This window comes from Nansenia antarctica (genome assembly GCF_963989245.1).
Source record: "Nansenia antarctica genome assembly, chromosome: 1".
NCBI classification, from domain to species: Eukaryota; Metazoa; Chordata; class Actinopteri; order Argentiniformes; family Microstomatidae; genus Nansenia; species Nansenia antarctica.
The window spans coordinates 68028620-68052830 of record NC_137674.1 but is presented as its reverse complement, the minus strand read 5'-3'; the positions used below and the strand labels follow the sequence as shown (position 1 = coordinate 68052830).

General features: G+C 44.6%; 1 protein-coding gene across 1 annotated transcript in view; it reads right to left on the bottom strand.

The window, feature by feature from the left end:
* Window positions 1-5712: 5712 nt before the first annotated feature.
* enpp1 (ectonucleotide pyrophosphatase/phosphodiesterase 1) overlaps window positions 5713-24211 on the bottom strand; it is a gene marked incomplete at both ends in the record, with an annotated part of 28448 nt that continues 9949 nt past the window's right edge. Inside the window, 17 exons of the mRNA XM_080525303.1 lie at window positions 5713-5865; window positions 8404-8548; window positions 8717-8849; window positions 12062-12136; window positions 12494-12629; window positions 14173-14333; window positions 15112-15151; window positions 15537-15721; window positions 16042-16129; window positions 18382-18451; window positions 19387-19514; window positions 19662-19693; window positions 19828-19959; window positions 21468-21576; window positions 22577-22649; window positions 22814-22879; window positions 23059-23168. Coding sequence (XP_080381429.1) covers window positions 5713-5865; window positions 8404-8548; window positions 8717-8849; window positions 12062-12136; window positions 12494-12629; window positions 14173-14333; window positions 15112-15151; window positions 15537-15721; window positions 16042-16129; window positions 18382-18451; window positions 19387-19514; window positions 19662-19693; window positions 19828-19959; window positions 21468-21576; window positions 22577-22649; window positions 22814-22879; window positions 23059-23168 — 1836 coding nt within the window. The remainder of the gene's footprint in view (window positions 5866-8403; window positions 8549-8716; window positions 8850-12061; window positions 12137-12493; window positions 12630-14172; window positions 14334-15111; window positions 15152-15536; window positions 15722-16041; window positions 16130-18381; window positions 18452-19386; window positions 19515-19661; window positions 19694-19827; window positions 19960-21467; window positions 21577-22576; window positions 22650-22813; window positions 22880-23058; window positions 23169-24211) is intronic.

Here is a 24211-nt window from a genome sequence, read left to right as displayed (position 1 = left end):
GATTATCGAGTTCAGAGCTGTATAGCCCGTTTAGTTGTGTTCCCGTTAGACAGCCTTGCCAGCAGCCGGCTGTTAAACGTTGGACCAAGCGAGACGCCAAACTGGACAGAATCGTCGCCTCCACGAGCGGACTGTGACCGAACGCTGACTCCATCGGAGCTTCGACGTGGACCACCCGGACCTGAGCCCTTCACCCCTCGGCGCGGACTACGAAGAAGGCCCTTTCCCTCCGCGTTGCTACGTCACCCCCCCCCCCTTTTGTCTGCTACCTTCCTCGACGCACATGCCATCCGACCAGGCCTCAACGCGCACCACAGCCCGGGACTATAAGCCTGTTCAGGCCAGAGACTATGAGTGAGTGATTGAGTGTGTGTGTGGCCGGCGGGGAGGGAATGTATATATCTGGGGATGTATACAACAGTCATGTAAATAAATGTGTTGTTCATATGTGATACCGTTACCGTGTGTTAGTTGTTTGTATGCTAATGCTAATTCCAAGGCTAATGCTAATGCTAATTCCAAGGCTAATGCTAATGCTAATTCCATGCTAATGCTAACGATAGTAACTGCTAGTCTAACGGTTTGCTGGCGCCCCCTGCCTGTATCCTCCTACACTGCCTATTTAGCTTAGAGTTAGTTAGATAACCAGCCCCTTCCTAAATTATACAGTCCTTTCAGCTACTCCCTGGTTACACTACCTCTACTGCTGCTGTACCTACCTCTACTGCTGCTGTACCTACCTCTACTGCTGCTGCTGTACCTACCTCTACTACTGCTGCTGTACCTACCTCTACTACTACTGCTGTACCTACCTCTACTACTGCTGCTGTACCTACCTCTACTACTGCTGCTGTACCTACCTCTACTACTACTGCTGTACCTACCTCTACTACTGCTGCTGTACCTACCTCTACTACTGCTGCTGTACCTACCTCTACTACTGCTGCTGTACCTACCTCTACTGCTGCTGTACCTACCTCTACTGCTGCTGCTGTACCTACCTCTACTGCTGCTGCTGTACCTACCTCTACTGCTGCTGCTGTACCTACCTCTACTACTACTGCTGTACCTACCTCTACTACTGCTGCTGTACCTACCTCTACTACTACTGCTGTACCTACCTCTACTACTGCTGCTGTACCTACCTCTACTACTGCTGCTGTACCTACCTCTACTACTACTGCTGTACCTACCTCTACTACTACTGCTGTACCTACCTCTACTACTGCTGTACCTACCTCTACTACTGCTGCTGTACCTACCTCTACTACTGCTGCTGTACCTACCTCTACTACTGCTGCTGTACCTACCTCTACTACTGCTGCTGTACCTACCTCTACTACTGCTGCTGTACCTACCTCTACTACTGCTGTACCTACCTCTACTACTACTGCTGTACCTACCTCTACTACTGCTGTACCTACCTCTACTGCTGCTGCTGTACCTACCTCTACTACTACTGCTGTACCTACCTCTACTACTGCTGCTGTACCTACCTCTACTACTGCTGTACCTACCTCTACTACTACTGCTGTACCTACCTCTACTACTGCTGCTGTACCTACCTCTACTACTGCTGTACCTACCTCTACTACTACTGCTGTACCTACCTCTACTACTGCTGCTGTACCTACCTCTACTACTGCTGCTGTACCTACCTCTACTACTGCTGCTGTACCTACCTCTACTACTACTGCTGTACCTACCTCTACTGCTGCTGTACCTACCTCTACTACTGCTGTACCTACCTCTACTGCTGCTGTACCTACCTCTACTACTGCTGTACCTACCTCTACTACTGCTGTACCTACCTCTACTGCTGCTGTACCTACCTCTACTACTGCTGCTGTACCTACCTCTACTACTGCTGCTGCTGTACCTACCTCTACTACTGCTGCTGTACCTACCTCTACTACTGCTGCTGTACCTACCTCTACTACTGCTGCTGTACCTACCTCTACTACTGCTGCTGTACCTACCTCTACTACTGCTGTACCTACCTCTACTACTACTGCTGCTGTACCTACCTCTACTACTGCTGCTGTACCTACCTCTACTACTACTGCTGTACCTACCTCTACTACTACTGCTGTACCTACCTCTACTACTGCTGCTGTACCTACCTCTACTACTGCTGCTGCTGTACCTACCTCTACTGCTGCTGCTGTACCTACCTCTACTGCTGCTGTTGCTGCAGCCTGCTGTGCAACTGTGAAGGCAGGGCCACCAAACACACCAAATGCCAACCCCTGCATTATTGATGGCTGATTCATTTTCCCCCCCTCCACCACGTGTATAAATACCTCTCTCTCTTCCTCTCCTCTCTTCCTCTCCTCTGTCCTCTCATCTGTCCCTTTCCTCTCTCCTCCTACTCTTCTTCTCCTTTCTTCCGCTCCTCTCTCCTCTCCTCTCTCCCTCTCCTCTCTCCTTTCTTACACTCTGTTCCTCTCCAGGACGTTGACCGAGTGTATTTATTCTTGAAAGAAAGGATGAAGTATGGAGAGAAACAGGGGGGAAGAGGCTTATCAGTAGCTGAATGCCACCCTGTGTTGGTAGATAATGGCCTGCCTTTGGTACTATCCAGAACAGCAGGAGACCACTGTAAACAGTCGGTGTCAGATGTGATTAGGCAGGCCAGGCTTGTAGAAGCAGCACTTATGTTGTAATGTACAGTATGTCTCAGAGACACTGGTGGTCTGTCCTCTGCACTTTGTCCTGCTGTGGCTAAACAGGCTTGTAGATATGAATCGTGTGTTATATGAAATTGAATACGTTATGTTATTCAACCACTTCGTAAAGGCTTTTTCTAAAAGGTTTTAAAAAGGTTTGTAGTGAAAAACCCCACTGTAGATAGCATGGAACAGCCTACTTTAAAATCTCATCCACAGTGAATTTCCACACATTTTTAAATGTGTATATGAGTCATCATATATGAGTCATGTAGCATTGGTCTGCAAAGTCTGACTTTGATAACATTTGCATAGCAACCTTTGAGAGGCAATGCAATGCAAAATACTAAAGCGTTTTTATGCTGTGAAGAAAGTCAAACTGAAAGTGAACTGCATCCTCGCCAGTACAAGCAGACCATCGTGATTCAGGGTTAGGCGTGGTTAGTGATCATGATGATGATTACATCATTTCTGAGAAGTAATGCTGAACTGAGCCCACCACCACAATGACAGTAAGACCACACCTGTCTCCATCTACGTTGGACCGCATACGCCTTCTATCAGGCGTGAGAACACACAGACACACACACACACACACACACACACACACACACTTACGATGCCCTGACACATCTTCCTGCTAGTCATTTCCTGGGTGACACATCTCTTACTCAACCCTGGCATCAGGGGTTCCCACGTTTCAGCCCCACAACAGCTACCAAATAACCCCCCCCGGCCTGTAACAGGTAACATGTGTAAGAGGAACCTACAGACTAGACAGTGTTGGTGGAGGTCTGCCTGACTCTGGAACCATTGATTCCTGTCATTCTATTGAAAACACTGTGACCTGAGGTCTGATCCATGGATCATAATGGTCAAAACACACAGCTGTGTCACCCCTCTGGTCCTGCTATGTCTGGTCAGCTGAGAGGTACTCTACTGCTCCGTCAGAGACTGAAGACCTCCATCTCTTCAGGTTACACCTTAACTGCTCCTCCTGAGACATCTACTAGCCCCCTCCAGAGACATCTACTACCCCCCTGTACTGTGTCTCCTGAGACATCTACTACCCCCCTGTTCTGTCCGTCCTGAGGCATCTACTACCCCCTTATATTGTTTCTCCAGAGACATCGACTAACCCCTTGTACTGTTTCTCCTGAGACATCTACTACCCCCTGTACTGTTTCTCCCAAAAAAGAAAATAATATCATTATTTTGCTAGCACGATGACTGCCAATGGCCCTTGGCCTGAGCTGGATTACTTTTCCTACTACGACTGGCGGATTGATGATTCACTTACTTAGCCAAATGTAGGCTATTGATTGTAAGTTGCTTTGGAATGAGGTTCACAGTCTCACAGATAACCCTGTGCTTGCACATATCTTTAAGAACAATACAAAAAATTAAAATCAATAACATTACACAGAGGAGTGTCTCCTAGAGTATGTCTATTGAACTCTCTGTACACTACACACTATACAGTGGTGATGTGTAAAATATGCTAATAACCTAGAATTAGGATAAGGGTTTGGGTTTATTGTAAGGACAATATCAACACTTGCAGAACTTGATGAGTCATATCATTCCTTTGTGGATGAATGATGCGGTCACTGCCTTGATCCTTAACAAGACTGAGTCAAGGGTAAGGCTTTGATAAAACACCACCTTTCTACCCCAGATTTACTACATACCCCCAGATAAAGCAACCAAGATAAAACCACCACTGGACGGTAACCTAATGTTTATGCAGGTGATTCAGAATGAGAGCAATTAAAGGGGGGACAACCCGTGTTAGCCATCTTGTCAATCCTTAAATTGTCCTGTCAATTATTACATAAACAAATACATATAACATATAATTCCTCTTGCTGACAAACAGTTAATGTACATGCTGCTTTCTAAGGCATGGCATCTCCTCGACCCTAACCCAGAAACCAAAACTAGTATGATGGAGATTCAGATGAACAGTGTCTTACCTCTGAGGTCGCAGTGCTGTGTGAGTGTGCCTGCGGAAGAGGTGCTTTTATGTACAGAGAGCAACAGGGTGGAAACAGAACATTCTGCTTCCTTCCTGCCTATGTAACAAAAAAAACTGTCTGCCTTGAATCCCATAGTGAGTTGTGTTATAAACAAGGATGATGAGTCACAATGTCATCCTCGCACGAGGTCATTCTGTAATTTCTTCAGCCTGGAAAACTTTGTTCTCCTTTGTCAAAGTCAGCAGTAGCTCTTTATGTACAATTGGGCAGTGCTGATTGATTCCCATAGTGAGTTGTGTTATAAACAAGGATGATTAGTCACGATGTCATCCTCGCATAGTCCAGGTCACACACGCACGCACACACGCACGCACACAGTCAAATACAGTCAAATAGTCCTGTTGAGCATTTAATCAACTTGTTTTCCATAACAGCTTACAGCAAAAATCCTGACAATTACAGTAAGAGATCAATAGAAATACACTATATGTAAAAACACACAATATATAAAAACACTGATATAAACAAATTAAAAATTAACATAATCAAACTAAATTACAACAAAAGCATTTGGCAAGTAGGACCCTTGAGAATGGTGGATGTGGAATATGCGGCTTCCCAGATTCTTTGTTTGACTAAATTCTCATGTCAGGCTTGGACACAGCATCACCATCCTACAGTCAACTCTCCCCGGCTCTCTGACATGGGAGTCAGAAATGACAGGAGTCTCTTTACTCATAACTGAAACAAACAATTCCAGAATGTCTTGAGGTTTCCTGAAATGTTCCATCTCTTAAAATCACTTGTGAGCCGTAGATACAATTCCTGTGGCGAGAAATGGTGGTTTCCTTCTTTTGTTCTGCCTCTCTTTCTAAGATGAAAGATAGTTGTGTTGTGTTAAGCAGAGCCACACATGGATGTAATGACTTCTTTGGTTGCAGGGTTGTGGTAAACCCGTCGGCAGTTAGGTCCGAAGTCCAAAATGGACAGACCGTCTTTCATTCAGACCCCATACAATACATTTTTGGACAAGATGGCTTTGGTTGCGTCTAATGTCTTAGACGTTAAACAGTCTGTAAAAACGTCTTGAGCTGTAGTGTTTGGGCCACTGATATCCTGTCGTGGTAGAAGCTGAGGCCCGTCAGGAGCTCCACGTCTCTGACCCGCGCAGCGTGGAACTGGGCCCACTCCTTGACCCACTGGAAGTCCGATCCGTTCTGTGGAGATGGGAGAAGAACGCTGAGGCCTACTGGACCGTATTGTTGTTTTCTGTTAACTACTATGCAGTAACAACACCAGAGGTCCTTTCAAAAACAGTCACCTGCGGCTAAAAGAAATATACTTTTTGCATCTTTTCCAAGAACAGCTAAACTAGACAAGATCTCTTAGTTTTTTAGTCATATTCTTTTCCGCTGAACTGGGTTAGACATTTCAAGAGAAATGTTTCTCAGGTGGGCAGCAGTCAGACCTCTATAGGAAGGAGTGGGAGGACAGACAGACAGACAGGTGGACAGACAGACAGACAGGCAGACAGAGAGAGAGAGAGAGGCAGACAGACATACAGGTGGACAGCAGACGTCTATAGCAGGGGTCACCAACTCCATTTGTCGAAGGGACAGATCTTTTTCGAAGCATACACTGTGGGGGCCGGACTTATAATTATTTATTTTATTTAGGTGTAATTAGCATATTATTGCTTAATATTTTCACTTTCTTACAAAATGTATGTTATTAATGGCTTATTATCAGTGTTAACAGACTCCTGACAACTATACTGCAGCCAGCCACCAGGGGGCGATCAAGATATTTTGGCTTCACTTCATTAATAATGAACTGATCATTTTCAGTTATCAATCATGCAAAATGTCACTCTCAAAGAACCTGAAGCGTAAAATTCACGTGGAAAAACGCAACTTTAATGAGGAATGGACTGACAAGTACGCATTCATCTTGCCAACATTTAGTAACGCAAAACCTGTATGCCTCATCTGCACTGAAATGGTAGCTGTTGAAAAAAAAATACAATCTTCGCCGTTACAATTATACAAGGCATGCAGCTTTCAGAGAAGCATGCCCTGAGAAGTCATACCCTGAGACCCGTCGCAGAAAAATTGCAAGCTTAAAAGCTGGATATTACGGAGCCCCCCTGGGGTATGGTAGAAAAAAATTATTTGATGTGTGAATCCGTTCCCTCGGTTTAGTAATTCGTTCCCTCGGTTTAGTAATTCGTTAGGGTTAGGCCCTACGAGCCAGAACGATCACAAGGATTAGGGTTAGGGTTAGGCCCTACGAGCCAGAACGATCGCAAGGATCCTAACCCTAACCCTAATCCTTGTGATCGTTCTGCCTAACTCTAACCCTAACCCTAATGAATTACTAAACCGAGGGAACGAATTACTAAACCGAGGGAATATATTTACTAAATCGAGGGAACGGATTCACACATCAAATAATTTTTTTCTACCATGTGACCCCAGGTAGGATATGGACATGCCAGTGAAATTATTAGCAGAACGTTATCTGAACGGGAGGGCAACTAGTGCATCTCTCCGGGCTGTCTGGGTTCTACAAGCATAACAAGCCATTTACCTCATTATTTTTTTTACTGAGAAGTTAGTTGTTATTTAAGTCACTATAATGTGCATGTGAAAAAATTGTCTATAACACGAAATGTTAAACAAGAGCATGTGAAAAAAAAAAAAAAAGTTAAATAGGCCTACGAGTATGTGAAAAAACAACAACGAAATGTTAAATGAGAGCTATGAGTTTGTCCCCATTCTTGCATGCGAATAGGCGCTACGTCTGCCGCATTCCATTTAAAAGACGGGAATTAGTTTCAGCTTTGCTACTGCTATTTAGAAGCAAGGTTGCAGCTTTGTGAATGAGTTAGGTCTGAATCGTCCTGCATTGGAAGAATTATATGAATCTATGCTATGGCCGTGGTGTGCTCGTAAATTCGCTCTGAGAGAGTCAGAGCGTCCACGTGACTGCCTCTAGTCCAATCAAATTACTTGGTTCCATGATGAAGTTGAATCCAGTGTGCGCTCCGACGAATTTACGAACGCGGCCTATATGTTCTAAACGGTATTTCCCTCCTCACATTTTCTGAACTCATTAATATTTTAAAAACATAAATATTCCATGGGCCGGATGGGAAGCTTTGGTGGGCCGCATCGCGGGCCGCCTATTGGGGATCCATGGTCTATAGGATATAGGAAGGAGTGGGAGGACAGACAGACAGACAGACAGGAGAGTGTGTTACAGACAGACAGACAGACAGACAGGAGAGTGTGTTACAGACAGACAGACAGACATACAGACAGACAGGAGAGTGTGTTACAGACAGACAGACAGACATACAGACAGACAGGAGAGTGTGTTACAGACAGACAGACAGGAGAGTGTGTTACAGACAAACAGACAGACAGACAGGAGAGTGTGTTACAGACAAACAGACAGACAGACAGACAGGAGAGTGTGTTACAGACAAACAGACAGACAGACAGACAGGAGAGTGTGTTACAGACAAACAGACAGACAGGAGAGTGTGTTACAGACAGACAGACAGACAGGAGAGTGTGTTACAGACAGACAGACAGGAGAGTGTGTTACAGACAGACAGACAGGAGAGTGTGTTACAGACAGACAGACAGGAGAGTGTGTTACAGACAGACAGACAGGAGAGTGTGTTACAGACAGACAGACAGACAGGAGAGTGTGTTACAGACAGACAGACAGGAGAGTGTGTTACTCACGGCGCAGCTCTCGGTGTGGTCAGGTCTGTGGGGGAGGACGAAGGCCCGGGCCTCCAGAGGACCCTGACAGTCGTCAGGAGTGAAGGTCCTGTTCCCACAGCTGGTCAGGACCACGAAGAAGTGTGTGGGAATCAGAGCCTCATTCCTACAGGAGGTAAGGACACACAGGGGAAGGTCACCACCACCACCGAGACACAACACAGACACAACAACTGTAATCCTTGGTTTCTCATTGCCAGTAGATAAAACAACGGGTGTGAGACAAACCGCTCGTTGTCCTTGGCTGCATGTGAAGTGTGAAGGAGACACTTACGCGGCAGTCGCTGTCGGAGCGTCGAAGTTCCCGTCGTAGTCTTCGTCAAACACAGGTCCGCTCATAACGTTCACTCCGTTAAGCTGCTGGGAGTATTTCAGTAGGAGGACGTCGTGGAAGTATGTCCAAATATCTGCAAGTATAGGGTACTGTTGTCAATATGAAACTATACATGTGTATGCTCAACTGCGCCACCAGAGGGCAGTGTCTGTTCCCACAGAGGATTTTGCTGGGTGAACCTCATAAACATTTTTTACATTTACATGTTAAGACATTTAGCAGACACCGTTTATCCAGAGGGACTTACAACAACAAGTACATTTGTGAAGTAAGTGAATCGTCTAATACGTCAGTCAAAAGCAAATCTATGCTAGGACTAGGGGCCATTGGCAGTCACAATGCTAGAAATTTTTTATTTACAGTACAGGAACTGTACAGGGGGGGTAGTGGGGATGGACAGGTCTTTAGGAGGGACACTTAAGATGTAGCCTTAAGAGATGGAGGTCTTCAGTCTACAACAGAAGATAGCTAACATTAGCTACTGTAAAGCTAGCGAGCCACAACAAACAAACGCTTCCCCGGCTTGAGGATAAATGGATACTGTATTCATCTATCTTTGTCCACACTTTGCCCACAACAACAACAAGAAAAACACAACCACTTTCTTATCTCACCTTAACCACAAGGCAACACAATATTGTATCATCCAAAACCACATTGGTGTGACTATGCACTGTCTGGGGCATTCACTATTTCACATCAGAGTGTAACTACAGGCATGACACCAAGGAGCCTAAAACTCATATCAGCTGCAGCGTCACCCACAGTGAAAGTCAAGAACACACTTCTTCTTTCTGTATTAAGCAACACATAATATGGTATATTTCATTTGAATAACCACAAATTGTTAAACTGATTCCAATCTAATTTGGCCAAGCACAAACTACAAAAGGGGAGTGAGATTTTATAGCTTTTATAATTTAAAAAAAGAAAAAAAGAAAAGAAAATTCCATATTCCTTTACTACACTTCCTCCATACTTATTTTTTTTTCCTCACCTGCTTTTGTTCCAATTATTCAACATATGGACAAAAGTATTGGGACACCCGAACATCACACCCATATGTGCTTGTTGAACTTCTTATTCCAAAACCATGGGCATTAATATGGAGTTGGTCCCTTTGCTGCTATAACAGCTTCCACTCTTCTGGGAAGACCTTCTACGGAAGCAATTTACTTTATGAGAGGAAGGGGGTTGTGGACTCATTTACCACTGGCACAGGGTTGTGAAATACCGGAAAACCCTGTACAGTGACTTTTCTACAACAGCCACCACATAATATAATTTAATAATTACACAGTTGTAACATTAAATTCATGTATTTACAATCATTAATTGTTTCAGAATACATATATCCTTCCGCCACAGAATATAGTCCCATAAACAAGATCAACGATTGCATTGTAGGTCAGCACAGGTGTTCTTAATCAGATTGATTGGGAGGCACATTGATACTGGAAATGCTGTCTGAACTGAAGGTTGTTGGGATATTTACCACTGTTGCTAGCCAATCAGAATCCAGTATCCAAACATGCTGTTGTAGAATAGATTTTAGAATATGATTGTGGGGATTTGCTCCCATTCAGCCACAACAGCATTTATGAGGTCAGGCACTGATGTTGGGCAAGAAGGACTGGCTCGCAGTCGGCGTTCCAATTCATCCCAGGGGTGTTGGATGGGGTTGAGGTCAGGGCTCTGTGCAGGCCAGTCAAGTTCTCCCAGACCAAACTCGGCATTATGGACCTCAGTTTGTGTATGGGGGCATTGTCATGCAGAAACTCGAAAGGGCCTTCCCCAAACAGTTGCCACAAAGTTGGAAGCATACAATTATCTAGAATGGCATTGTATGCTGTAGCATTAACTGGAACTAAGGGTCTAGCCCAAACCATGAAAACAGTCCCAGACCATAATTGTGTCCACATACTTTTGTCCATATAGTGTATCTAGGATGGCAATTGAATGATCAAGCAATTACGGAGCCTATTAAGTCCAGGATCAAGTGGCAGGGTTTACGGTGATCTCTACCTGTTTATAAGGCTGGCCAAAAACCTCCCTTATTCACTACTTCACAACAGTCGCCCAGACACAATGATGGTGTGCCAATGCCTCCCTGTTACTACTTTGGCTAGATTCAAATAGGAATTAAAATTCATAGCTGTTAGATGGCAAATGGACTGACTTATATAGCGCTTTATTCCAAAGCGCTTTACAACAGCCTCTCATTCACCCATTCACACACACATTCACACACCAATGGAGGCAAGCTACCATGCAAGGTGCCGGCCCGCTCATTGGGAGCAATTTGGAGTTCAGTGTCTTGCCCAAGGACACCTCGGCATGTGGCCAGCCGGGGTTCGAACCACCAATCTGCCAACCTTGCAATCTACCTCCTGTGCCACAGCCGCCCCATACTGTAGATGGGGACCATTTGAAATAACTCAGGTTGGCTGGAAAATAAGTATGTTTCTAAATCTACAGCTTTGATCAATGTCCACAGGGGAGTCAGTACATTCCTTCACACTTTGCTTGTGTTTCACCAAAGAAACGGCTTAGTTAGACAAACAGCCAAGGTTATATCAGCATTTAGATCTCCATATTGAGGTTTATTAAACGTTTCAGTGGGAACAATTCATATGTAATTGTGGCAAATTCTGGGAATCGAGCTTGATGACAGCACCAAATATATATGACTCATTTGAGAAACCATTGTAGAATCATTAGTCCTACTATGAGAAAAACATGTGTCAGTGAACATTAAACAAAGACAAGACTTGACATGGTGATGATGTCTGCTCCTAAGCTCTACTAAGGAATCCTACTTACAGAAGACTGATTGGGTCTCTAAAACATCATGCAGATGTTGTAGAAGGTTTCATGTTGGTCCTGCGTTCATATTCTTAGTAATAGATTGGAAATTCTTCATAACTTTTTTTCCTTTCTATGATTATTGCTCTTATTTCAGTTTTTTTCTTTTCTTGATGTGTTCTGAGCAAGCTTTGTATCCTTGTGTCTTTTTTCTTTCTTTTTTTGTGCTATCCTACCATTTTGCCCCATGACTATGATTTTGTTTGTGGTTTCTTTTATCTTATTTACATGTATCAAGTGTTCTTTGTGGTATATTGAAACCTAGCTATTGACGGGAGTGGTATGTACGTTTTCTGGGCTTTGTTCCCTCCTTGCACTGTTTCATGTGTGCTAAATAAAATAAACTAGCAACTGTGAAGTATTCAAGACCATCAAGCCCCGTCGCCAGAGAATATCTGCCAACTGGCTGAACCTGCTCACCTTTAAAGGCAGGAAACATTGGCGCCATGTTGCTGGTGATTAATGAATCTACCTCAGGACCCCTGGCACTTAGATCTGCAGAGAGAAACAATGGAGGAGGTTCATTTATGAAGATTTTTTTATTTCAACACTCACAGTCATACTCACAGTCAGACACTCACAGTCAAACACTCACAGTCAAACACTCACAGTCAGACACTCTCTCACACACACACACACACACACACACACACACACACACACACACACACACACACACACACAGGCACACACACTCAGCCACACACACTCAGGCACACACACTCAGGCACACAGCTGGTAGGGGCATGCCTATGAGACAGATGGGACATCTGTAAGCATGTACAGTAATGTGAGGGTAGTTAGGTGGGGTCAGGGATGGGGGGGGGGGGTGTGGCCTGCCCACACACTCACTAGGGGGGTGCAACAGGCCGTAGGACAGGGCAGGGTCGTCTCTGTATCTGAGGCACATCTGGCTCGCGGGTGGCGGGACACGTACGTCTGCACGCACACACGCCTCCGTCTCTGGACTCAGCGGCTGGACATGGATCTCCATGGATGGAGAGAGAGGCTAGGTCAGAGAGAGAGAGGGAGAGAGAGGCTAGGTCAGAGAGAGAGAGAAGCTAGGTCAGAGAGAGAGAGAGAGAGGCTAGGTCAGAGAGCGAGAGGCTAGGTCAGAGGGCTGAGGGAGAGAGGGATGCCAAGTCACGTCTCTTCACTATATCGCTCCCCGCTGGTGGAATTAGCTTCCCACGGCTGTCAGAACTGCAGAGTCACTCCCCATCTTCCGTCGGAGACTGAAGACCCATCTCTTCAGGTTACATCTTAACTGCTCCTCCTGAGACATCTACTACCCCCCAGCACTGTGTCTCCTGAGACATCTACTACCCCCCCAGCACTGTGTCTCCTGAGACACCCGCTTCCCCCTATACTGTGTCTCCTAAGATTTCTACTCCCCCCCTGTACTGTTTCTCCTGTGTCTAAAAAAATCACGACGACTGCCAATGGTCCCTGGCCTGAGCTAGATTACTCTTCCTGCTATGACTGGTGAATTGATGATTCCCTGGTTTAATCAAATATATCGATTGTAAGTCGCTTTGGAATAAGGCGTCTGCTAAATGGCAAAAATTTAAATGAAATGAAATAGAGAGACTAGGTCAGAGGGAGGAGAGAGAGAGGGATGCATAGAGAGGCTAGGACAGAGGGCCAGGGCAACCATCCTAGTACATCGTTAGCCTCATAGCATAATTGCCTAAGTCATATTTTGGCCAAATTGAGATGGCTCGGCTGACCACAAGTGAAGCATGACGTAGGCAATTATGCTATGAGGCTAACGATATGATATGTTAGCTGTTCTGTTGGCTTAATCGCATTCTTACTATGTAATTAGCCGCCCAACATTGTGATGGCCCTTTCCTGCTGGCAGTGTACCTTTGAGGTCAAAACTAGGTTTATTATTTTGTCTTTGAATGGGTTTTAGATAAGAGAGTAATGGAGAGGGACATCGAGCTTGGAGATAAAGACAGGGAGATTCAGTAAAAGATTATGCCAGGAAAACGGTTTCTCTTTTTTGTCCAATAAGTTGTGATTTAACGCTGAGGTTTCCCACCACATAATGACTAACACAGAAAGCTGTGAAAGCCAACACGAGCCGGAGAAGATCTATGGCGAAGGGCCGAGAGGGTTAGCTGCTCTAACACAGCCGTAAAAAAACAAAACAGAAACAGTGTGTACTGTTCTGTAGTACTGTTCATTGATTGCCTGTTCAGTTGGACTGTTAATGGTTATCTTTGTTTTTTTTACCTTCTGGGTTGGTGAATTCTGGGGGGGCCTGTGTGGTGATTCACATTAAGTTAATAGGAGAGACATTCACCAAGGAGTGTTTGTACCTTTAAGAGTGGGGGTTAAAGGGGCAAGGGTTTCCGGTTCCGGGAAAGGTTATTGTTGTTGTCACTGAGTGTATGTTGGCATGTATCAGAAAGTGAGAGAAGTAAACAACCTCGACTCCAACCTACGTCTGTCGTCTCCTTGTTGCAACTCCCACAAGACTATCTTTAGACATAAAAGGGAAAAAACTCACTGAACTCACTCACCAGCGGCATGACTGTATAGGCGACCCATAGAGGCATGAGGAGGTCCTTGCTGTAGCCGTTGATGTAGTCTGCCTGGTGGAGGAGGCAGTAGTCAGCGTTCTCCTGCAGGACTCGAGGGGTTCCGTAGGGGAGGTGGAGGCGACGCAGGTCAGCTCTGGAACCTGAGGGGGGGGGGGGGGGGGGGGGGGGGGTGAAGAGTTAACACTAGAACAGCCATGTCTATTGTACCTACTATAAGAGCCGTCTCGGGGGGGGTCAAATGACCATAGTCTTTACAATGGGGAAATTGCTACTTACACACAAAGACCACTAGTTGGCGCTTCTTGTAAATTAGCCTGCCTCCTACACAGAAAAAACTACAAAATAGCTTTATTTCTGGGCTTCGTTCCCTCCTTGCACTGTTTCATGTGTGCTTAATAAACTAAACTAGCAACTGTGAAGTATTCAAGACCATCAAGTCCCGTCGCCAGGGAATATCTGCCAACTGGCTGAACCTGCTCACCTACACAAATAGCCTGATGTGATATTGAAAATGTAAGGATACTGGGTGGTAGAACACACATATCTAGGAAAAGTCATGAAAGGAGGGTCCTGAAATTTGATTGAGTGCAAAGATATAAAAATATATATTTTACTCACTTGGTCAAATGACCCCGCCCATGGCTGTTCTAGTGTTAATGACCCCACCCATGGCTGTTCTAGTGTTAATGACCCCACCCATGGCTGTTCTAGTGTTAATGACCCCACCCATGGCTGTTCTAGTGTTAATGACCCCACCCATGGCTGTTCTAGTGTTAATGACCCCACCCATGGCTGTTCTAGTGTTAAAAATTCTGAAAAAGAGAAAGAGATCCATTCCCCCCAACTGTGGTTGTGAGGTGAGGCTTACAGGAAAAAGACGCTGCAATTAGACGCCATGACACGTTCATGTGTACTCACTAGAGTTAGTCTTGATGAGCTGTTTGTTCAGAGTCTTCTCCTGAAACAGAGAATTCAGGATTTATTATTCAAACCCGAGTCTCCTCTGTTGATGTATTCAAGTGCTCCTCTGAAACACGTCAATTCCCGCCACGATTTTGCCTAAAATGACTAGGATGATACCCCACAGGATGATAGGATGATACCCCACAGGATGATAGGATGATACCCCACAGGATGATAGGATGATACCCCACAGGATGATAGGATGATACCCCACAGGATGATAGGACACAGATGTTTCCCACAGTCAGTTGGACTTCCCAGTTTCAAAGAGAATCGTCACTTAAACTCCTTAAACTCCCTTCCCCCCCCCTGCTCCCTCAGTGAGTTTGAGCCCCAGCCCCCAGGTTCATACACCCCCCCCCCCCCCCGCAAGTTCGTACCCCTGCCTTGCTGCGGGAGCTGCACGTGCAGCCCAGGTCGTCTGTGGGGGCGGGCCCCCGGGCCTCGCAGGGAGTGTCGTGGGACAGCTCAGCGGGGTACACGGGGGTGTGGGGGGGGCTCCTCAGCAGGTGGTTCAGGCTGCCGTGGGTCCCGTTGTTACGAGCGGGGGGGACGTCCAGCAGATCTGACAACATATATTTATACATGTTGATTTATCACATATGGCTGACTGACTGAGCGGCTTCCTGGTTTTCATGACCCTTGACGCTAAACAAACATCCTCCATGATGAGTTTGGAATGATTCATTATGTAGCAATCATGAATAAAAACAGAAAACCCAATTTGAGACTGACCCGTAGGCGCTGACTAAGAGGCATGCATATGCTAGAAAGGCCCCCCCACACCCCACCCCCTGCACATTTTTTAATGTTTGGAAATAAAACACAGAAAAGCAATCTTGGTCCCCGTGTCAAATGACAAAGTACAGTGAGTAAAAGTCTTACCACACAGAAGGTTGTAAACCTCGATGTTTTCAAAAGGTGGAACGACGGTCTTGTATTTCAACCCTGGTCCATAACCCATGAAAATGGTCTGGGGAAAAAAGCAAATATCAAAACAATTATACAGGTGAGACACGCTATTCATAACATTCGAAAATACATTGTTAAAACTGTACTGTACATTTTATACATCCAGGAAACTTCCCTTTTCTTTTTCTTCTTTTTTATAATTGCATTTTTTTTTTTTTCATTATGACACTATAATTAATGTGGACACCCTGTGGCATTTTCAAAAATGCCAACAAACTGTACTGTACTATATGGAGAGACAAACTAAGGCTTACCTAGAGAGCTATAATTACTAGTGAACAATGTGGTATATTTTTTACACACACACATAGACCTGTGTATATGTGGTATATTTTTACACACACACACAGACCTGTGTATAGAACCTGTAGGTATCTGTCTTATTGCACACACATTCATAGACCTTTATAGCTGTAAATGTTATGCCTTTTTCATTGTCCCCAAGATTCTTAACAAGGGGGGTTTTATGAATTAGCATTCCTTTGGCCTAGAGACCACATGGTCAAGATGGCCTCCCTTCCTGTGACCTGCCCCCTGCCCTTTGACCTGAGTAATACTGTCCCTCTTTTCACACCCTAACCTGTCCTTAGTAAGGTGATAGGACTACATATGGTTTGTCATAGCCTTGTATTACCATATCATTGGGGATATAAAAGGTGTGAGCTAAAGACAGCTCTCTCTCTTTCTCCCTGCTAACCATCGACCAGAGCCCTCTCTATGACATCAGAGCCTCTCTATGATATCAGAGTAGGAATGCTGTAAGCTGTATGTACCTGAGTTTAAATAGTCTGTAACTCAGAAGCTTTACTCGTGATCTGTTTCAACCAAATGCTAACGCAAATATCCTACAACACTACTTTCCGCTTTTTTATTTTACCCTTGGCCCTCTTGTTTTTAGTCTTTTTTCCAAGCACCAGGGGAGCCCCCCCTCCTAAATTTCGTTGTATGGTACCTGTACTGTATTAATGACAATAAAGACCATTCATTCATTCATTCATTCATTCCCTCCACCCCCACAGACGTCTAACCCAGGTCTTGTGTAAACATTTGAATATGAATACAGTAGCTAAAAGTAAACAGCTTTGGAGTTGAATTACCCCCCCTCCCCCGAAAGGTTAAAGCAACGTAAGTAACCACAAGATGATCCCTGGACGTGGGCGGCTGCTACCTAAATAAGATGACAGCGTCTGCGTTGTGAAACACTTTGTTTTCCTTCGTCTGTGCAGATATTTCTTTCGTCCGTCCAGATTATTTTCAGCGCAGACTGTTAGCTCAAACACCTGTTTTTTGCTTCTTCTTTTTTTTTTTTTTTTTTTTTTTGAGAAGTGAGTAACTTTGTTAGCTAATTATACCATGGGGCCGACCATGGATGGAAACATGCGTCGTCCAATCACAAAGGGGCTAACGGGAGTTGCCAGGGAGGCATCTAGTAAATAAAGTAAATACAGCCCCATAAGGGGAACAGAACAAACCACAGGAGAGAGACAGTGTAGGTGCTGGAATTTCAGCTGGATTATTTTGGGAATGAACAGTAAATGCTCAGCCTGAGAGGAGCCAGCCTGATCTCTTCATAAAGCTCCCATGTTCTCTCTCTCTGGGGTCAGCAACAGCTCCCATCTGGCTGAAACAATGTCAGGAGCTCTTTCCAGCTCCGCTATAGAGCTTCATAGAGCCTCATCACCAGATCTGAATCAAACACTAGTTAGTGAACTGTGTATTCTCCATGTCCTCCCTTCCATGTACAGTATACCAGAGGTACAGGAACTATCCAGGCTATTGGTAAAGCTGATATTTGTAACACAGTCTGATCATTTGGTCTGCATGTCGGCAACAAATCAACATGTTTTGACTTTTCTTTTGAAACACAGAACTACGTTTCAACGTTGTTGAGAATCACAACACAAACTCGCTGGTCAAGCCAAACTGCTGCAACGCAATGGATTGGGTGAGTAAACCCCACTGCTACCTAGTTAACTATAACACTACTTTACATTAGCAGGCTCACAAAACAAGCTGTGTTAGTTGACTAGTGATGTGTCATTGATTTTCAACAACGCGGAAATGCATTCACATTTTTGGAAAGAAAGTTCAGATCATTACATCGTATCCCGACATGAGGACCAAACCATTAGAATGTGTCACATTGAGTTACAGTGTGTTATGATGAGTTTCCTTGTGTCTGTTCTTGGCAGAGTGGGCATGTTGTAGTGACATGTAGGGTATCAGTTGATCCCTCTCCCCCTGACCTCTGACCTGCATGTTCTTGAAGACGTTATCTGAGCCATGGAATCCGCCGCTGCAGTACTTGATTTCCTTAGCCTGGCTGTGGAAGGAGAGAGATAAAAAACAAGTCCATTAGTATCTCCAGACGCACACTGCACACTGGAACACACACACGGGAACACATACACACACACACACACACACACACACACACACACACACACACAAGTATAAATGGCCAGTCTGACAGCTGTATATAACACCAAACAAAATGGCATTTTTCCCTCTCAACTGTGGCAACCATATACACAGGGAACAGCTTTCATGACCGATCTCAAACATCAATCAAGACAGCCCAGAACATTAGCAATGTACAAACAAGAGAGCTGCACTAGCAACTAAATTAGCCTAATCTAATCTCAGCCCTTTCTGTTAATTCCATAAACTAGCACTGTTCATATTGTATGTGACAGCTGTTAAGAATTCCAGGGCCATATTAGGGTCTAAAAACATCATTTGAATGTCCCCCTGCCAAAAGAATATCAGGTTCAGTAAACTGACTAATACAGTAAACTGTATTATCCGTTGCCAGTACCAGCAACTTTAAGAGTGCATGTCAGGACAATGCAGGTCTTACCACAGTTTAGCTCAATGACAAAACAAATAGAGTTAATGAAAAACTGCATGTATTTATAGAGGGGCGGCTGTGGCGCAGGAGGCAGGGCGGCATCTAATGATCGCAAGGTCAGCAGATCGGCGGTTTGAACCCCGGCAGGCCACGCGTCATGGTCCTTGGGCAAGACACTGAACCCCAAATTGCTCCCAATGAGCGGGCCGGCGCCTTGCATGGTAGCTTGCCGCCATTGGTGTGTGAATGTGTGTGTGTGAATGGGTGAATGAGAGGCCATTGTAAAGCACTTTGGAATAAGGTGCTATATAAGTCAGTTTATTTACCGTTTACTTTGAAACTACAACACTGACTTTGGTACTATGTCACTGTCCTAATAAAGTAAGTGAGCAGTTGTGTTGACTTACAGCGCAGCCTGCCAGCCAGGCTTCATGTACAGGTGGGCCCTCTCTATGCGCTGGTTGTTGGCGAAGTGCATCCGTTTGGGAAGCTGCTCTTTAAGGTAGGGCCTCATCGGCTGGTCTGGGATCCTGCACTTCAGAACACACAGACAGAGAGGGAGGGGGGAGAATCAATGCAGGGGCGCTTGTTTAACATGAGCTAAAAAAAAAGCTAGCAGATCCCTTTTTCCATTCATCTTATGTACACAGAAGTCACCAGGGCATTCAAATACTTCACATACCGACAGGTTCTTCACCAGGCCTTCATAGTCGACTGGAGGGATAAAAAGAGGGGGAAGGAAAAAGAGGAGGGGAAGCGTCAGACACAAACCAAAGGGTGAAGAAGGCGCTGAAACTTAATGGCAGGAAGAAGAAGGAGGAAGTGACACGTTATCAAGTGGCACTCACAGGAGTAGAAGTCCTCAGGGAGGCGTTTGGGTCGTATGCGCGCGGCGGGGCCTTGGATGACGGTGAAGTCATCAATGTTGTCCTGGTAAGAGGCAACGTACGCAGCCTTCTTGCAGGAGGCCTCCTCCATTCCTACATGAACAACAGTTAAAAACAGTCACCGTTATTGTCCTTTCTGTCAACTCTGCAGAGTGACATGAGAACCAAGAGGAGTGGAGAGGAGAGACTAATACTCTAGTAGAGGACAGCGTGTGACTTCAAACAGCACAATAATTACACTATGTTTATCTGTGCCAAATTTCAGAGAGCAGAAGGAAACGCTCCCACAACATGGAGAGATTTATACTGTATCTGAACGTATAAGAGATTTAACTGTATCTGAACATATAAGAGATTTAACTGTATCTGAACATATGAGATTTATAAGAGATTTATTCTGTATCTGAACATATAAGAGATTTATTCTGTATCTGAACATATAAGAGATTTAACTGTATCTGAACATATAAGAGATTTATACTGTATCTGAACATATAAGAGATTTAACTGTATCTGAACATATAAGAGATTTAACTGTATCTGAACATATGAGATTTATAAGAGATTTATTCTGTATCTGAACATATAAGAGATTTATACTGTATCTGAAGACAATGTTTCCTTCAACATTGGCTATAGTTATTAGGACTCTATCCATGATTTCAAAACCATTTCATTTTCAACCGCAGACGTTTTTCTCATCGTCAATCAAACACAGCCTTATAATAGCCAAATACAGACAAGAACCACCACACATTAACATACAGCATGTATGGCATTAGTTGAATCATTCCCATTTGGGTCAGGGTTAGATGGGTTAGATAGTTATTCTGTAAATATCACCAGTCATTAACAACCAGTCATTTGTTAAGATTTAAACCCTGACTTCAAAGCGACAGCACATATGATGTGGTCCCTCATTACAAGGACAGTTGCATGCGCCACATGCATTTAATTCAATTTAATTTCCCATAATCCGTTACACGCCTAATTACAAGACGAGACACATCTGCAACGTCTGCAGATGTTATGAGCATCTCTTCCTCAGGCTGCCTCTCTCTGCCAGTTGGAGGGAAAATCTCGTCGCCACTTGTGAATCCCTACTCAGCAGCTTTCGCTCCGGCGTGTTAAGTATCCTAACTGCAACAGGTGCTGTGACTCAGCCAAGAATACGTTGTAGCTGACAGTTAGCCTCCAAACGCCCCCGCAATAGAGAGCCGGAGAGAGGGTATTGAACAATGCTACAATGCTACAACGCTACAGTTACAAGGCATACAGTTACTGCATTTGTGTTTCACAAGAGGCAAGAGACGTTGAAACTTGTTTTGTTGGCACAGATGCTCCCTGTGAAAAGCACAGCATTGTTTTTACAATAACGCACTACTACTGTCTTGGACAGCAGAATGAAATCAAACACAGGCGGGAATTTTTTTTTGCTTCTGCTATTTTCCCAAGAGCAGCTCTCCACAGACCAGCCTGTTCAGATTAGTGGTGGATCCACATGATTTACAGCACAGTCATGAAAGAGAGTAGGCTACAGAGTGTGTGTGTGTGTGTGTGTGTGTTTGTGTTCGTGTAATTTGTGGCAGCGTTGAGTTTACCGTGGTCAGACAGGACGACCAGATTGACACAGTTGTGCAGGTTCCTCTGTTTGAGTCCGTCCATCAGCAACCCCAGCAGCCTGTCCACGTTCAGCAGGGCCTCGATCACCTGCGCGCGCGCACACACACACACACACACACACACACACATTTGAATACTTTATTTGGTTCCACAAATTATATTATACAAACAGGGAATCAAATATTTCGGGGCTAAGCAGCACTGAACACTTAAGGGTACACATAACACCTCCTTCTCCACACGGCCAAGCTCTCCACACACACACACACACACACACACACACACACACACACACACACACACACACACACACACACACACACACACACACACACACACACACACACACACACACACACACACACACACACACACACACACACACACACACACACACACACACACACACACACACACACACACACACACACACACACACACACACACACACACACACACACACACACACACACACACACACACACACACACACACACACACACACACACACACACACACACACACACACACACACACACACACACACACACACACACACACACACACACACACACACACACACACACACACACACACACACACACACACACACACACACACACACACACACACACACACACACACACACACACACACACACACACACACACACACACACACACACACACACACACACACACACACACACACACACACACACACACACACACACACACACACACACACATTTATGGCCCTACAGTATATCTTTTCACTACACCATACACAATATTTAAACAATAAGCCCTGTTATCAAACACATCCCTAGATTAAACTGTTAAAAATGTACTTCATGACCCATTTTCAAAGGATACAAAGTTATCTATTAATCATTTATTGTTGCTATTTTTAAGATATCTTGTTAGTTATTTATTACTCAGTTGTTTAATTTAAAAGCTCATGGATAATATATAACACAGCTGTTCCTCTACATCTGATGGCTTCTACCGAGTCTTGGCTGTGGCTTGGCTAATTTATAACCTTCTGCTCACTGGATTGGTCAGTTTAATTGGTAGACAGGGCTAACCTGACTGCTCATTGGTCCATAGCGATGGCCAGCAGAGTCTGGTTCCTCCAGGTACAAAGTGTAGAAGTCGGGCCTAGTGACGTCATAAGGTCAAAGGGCGTGGGAAGGTTCAGGAGCACGGTCCAAATGCAAGAGACACACTTTAAGTGAATGGTCTGTTTTACAAAGTTATGATCAGAAAAAAGAAATATTTCATATGAAATGAAATGGTAGAGAAGAGTACTGTATACTGCATACCTTTCACCTTGTGGGTAACTTAGCCATTCAAAGATAGTCGAGATTCTTTTCTCAAACGGGATGGTCCTGGGAGAAAGTATCATAATGAATACGTTTTAAGTTATTCAGAAATGCTAATCAACAACAGATTTTTTTTAAAATCAAATGTGGCGGTTAAACTACTCAACTACCACCTGTCTACAAAGGACCCACTAAACACAACAAAGGAATTATTTTAATTAACGAATTATGTAACGGTCTCTTACCTATCATACTTCTTGTAGAACTCTGGGAAGACGCCTTGGATTGCTACATCCGAGCCCGGCCAGAAGAACGTGCCTGACTTCAGGTTGTTTTTCGTGGCCGTCAGCCAGATCTAGGGAGAAAGCAGATGTGAGCATGAGCAAAAAAACAGACACTAAAAGCTCATCTATCTTCATTTATCAGAGCAGCAGCAGTGCTTTATCCATTACAGTTAAAGATCCCTCCCTCCACCCTAACAAATCTAATCTAATCACAGTGCATGTTTCCATCAATAATACTACTTAAGGTTATTTATTGAGAGGACTATGAGCACATGCAGACAGCGCGGCCCATTTTGGTTTATCGATTAAACAACGCGAGGAACAAGCTGTGCACTAATGGCACAGTTCGGATTCCGGGAAGCTGCTTGTCTTCCTGGAGAGAGACATAATGTTTAGTACAGTACCTATGATTTCAACGGGACTGCCTATGCCAGACTAGAAGAATGGCTTTCAGGCCCTCCCATTTAAACTTCATAACCACAGAGTGTCTTAACAAGTCCTGTCCACAGCTCTCGCAAGCTGTCATTTTGTGGAGGCAGAATCCATAATTATTTTCACATTATGGGGATTCACCACACAGAGATAAAGCCCAGGGCCATGAACAAAACAAGTGACTTGCACCATTCATGGAAAGCTAATTACAATATATACAGACAGGGCCGGACTTATGCATGGGCTACCCTGGGCTTGAGCCCAGGGGCCCCGGGCTACAAGGGGCCCCAAAATAAATCCAAATGTATGAATAAATATTTGCTCTTTGATTTTGAATTCATAAATTACGTTCAAATTGGAAAAAATTGTTTTGTCGCAGCGCAGGGCACAGAAATACAGCCCCCCCCCCTCCCCCGCGGGCATGGAAATACAGCCCCTATCACTATTCCTACTGGATGCTCTGATGAATGACGTGTTTTAATTTGTTTAATTATACTGTATATTTAGGCCAATGGAGAGGTTTACATCGACGCGTCACGCGCAGGGCAGGGGCATCATCTTTGGTGGAGCGATTGTCAATGTCATGATCATGGCGGACAGGAGGAATTACGAGAGTGGAGCGCAAAAAGAAAAATGAAAAATGAAAAAGTGGAACGCGAAAGGGAGACACTGAGAAAAACTC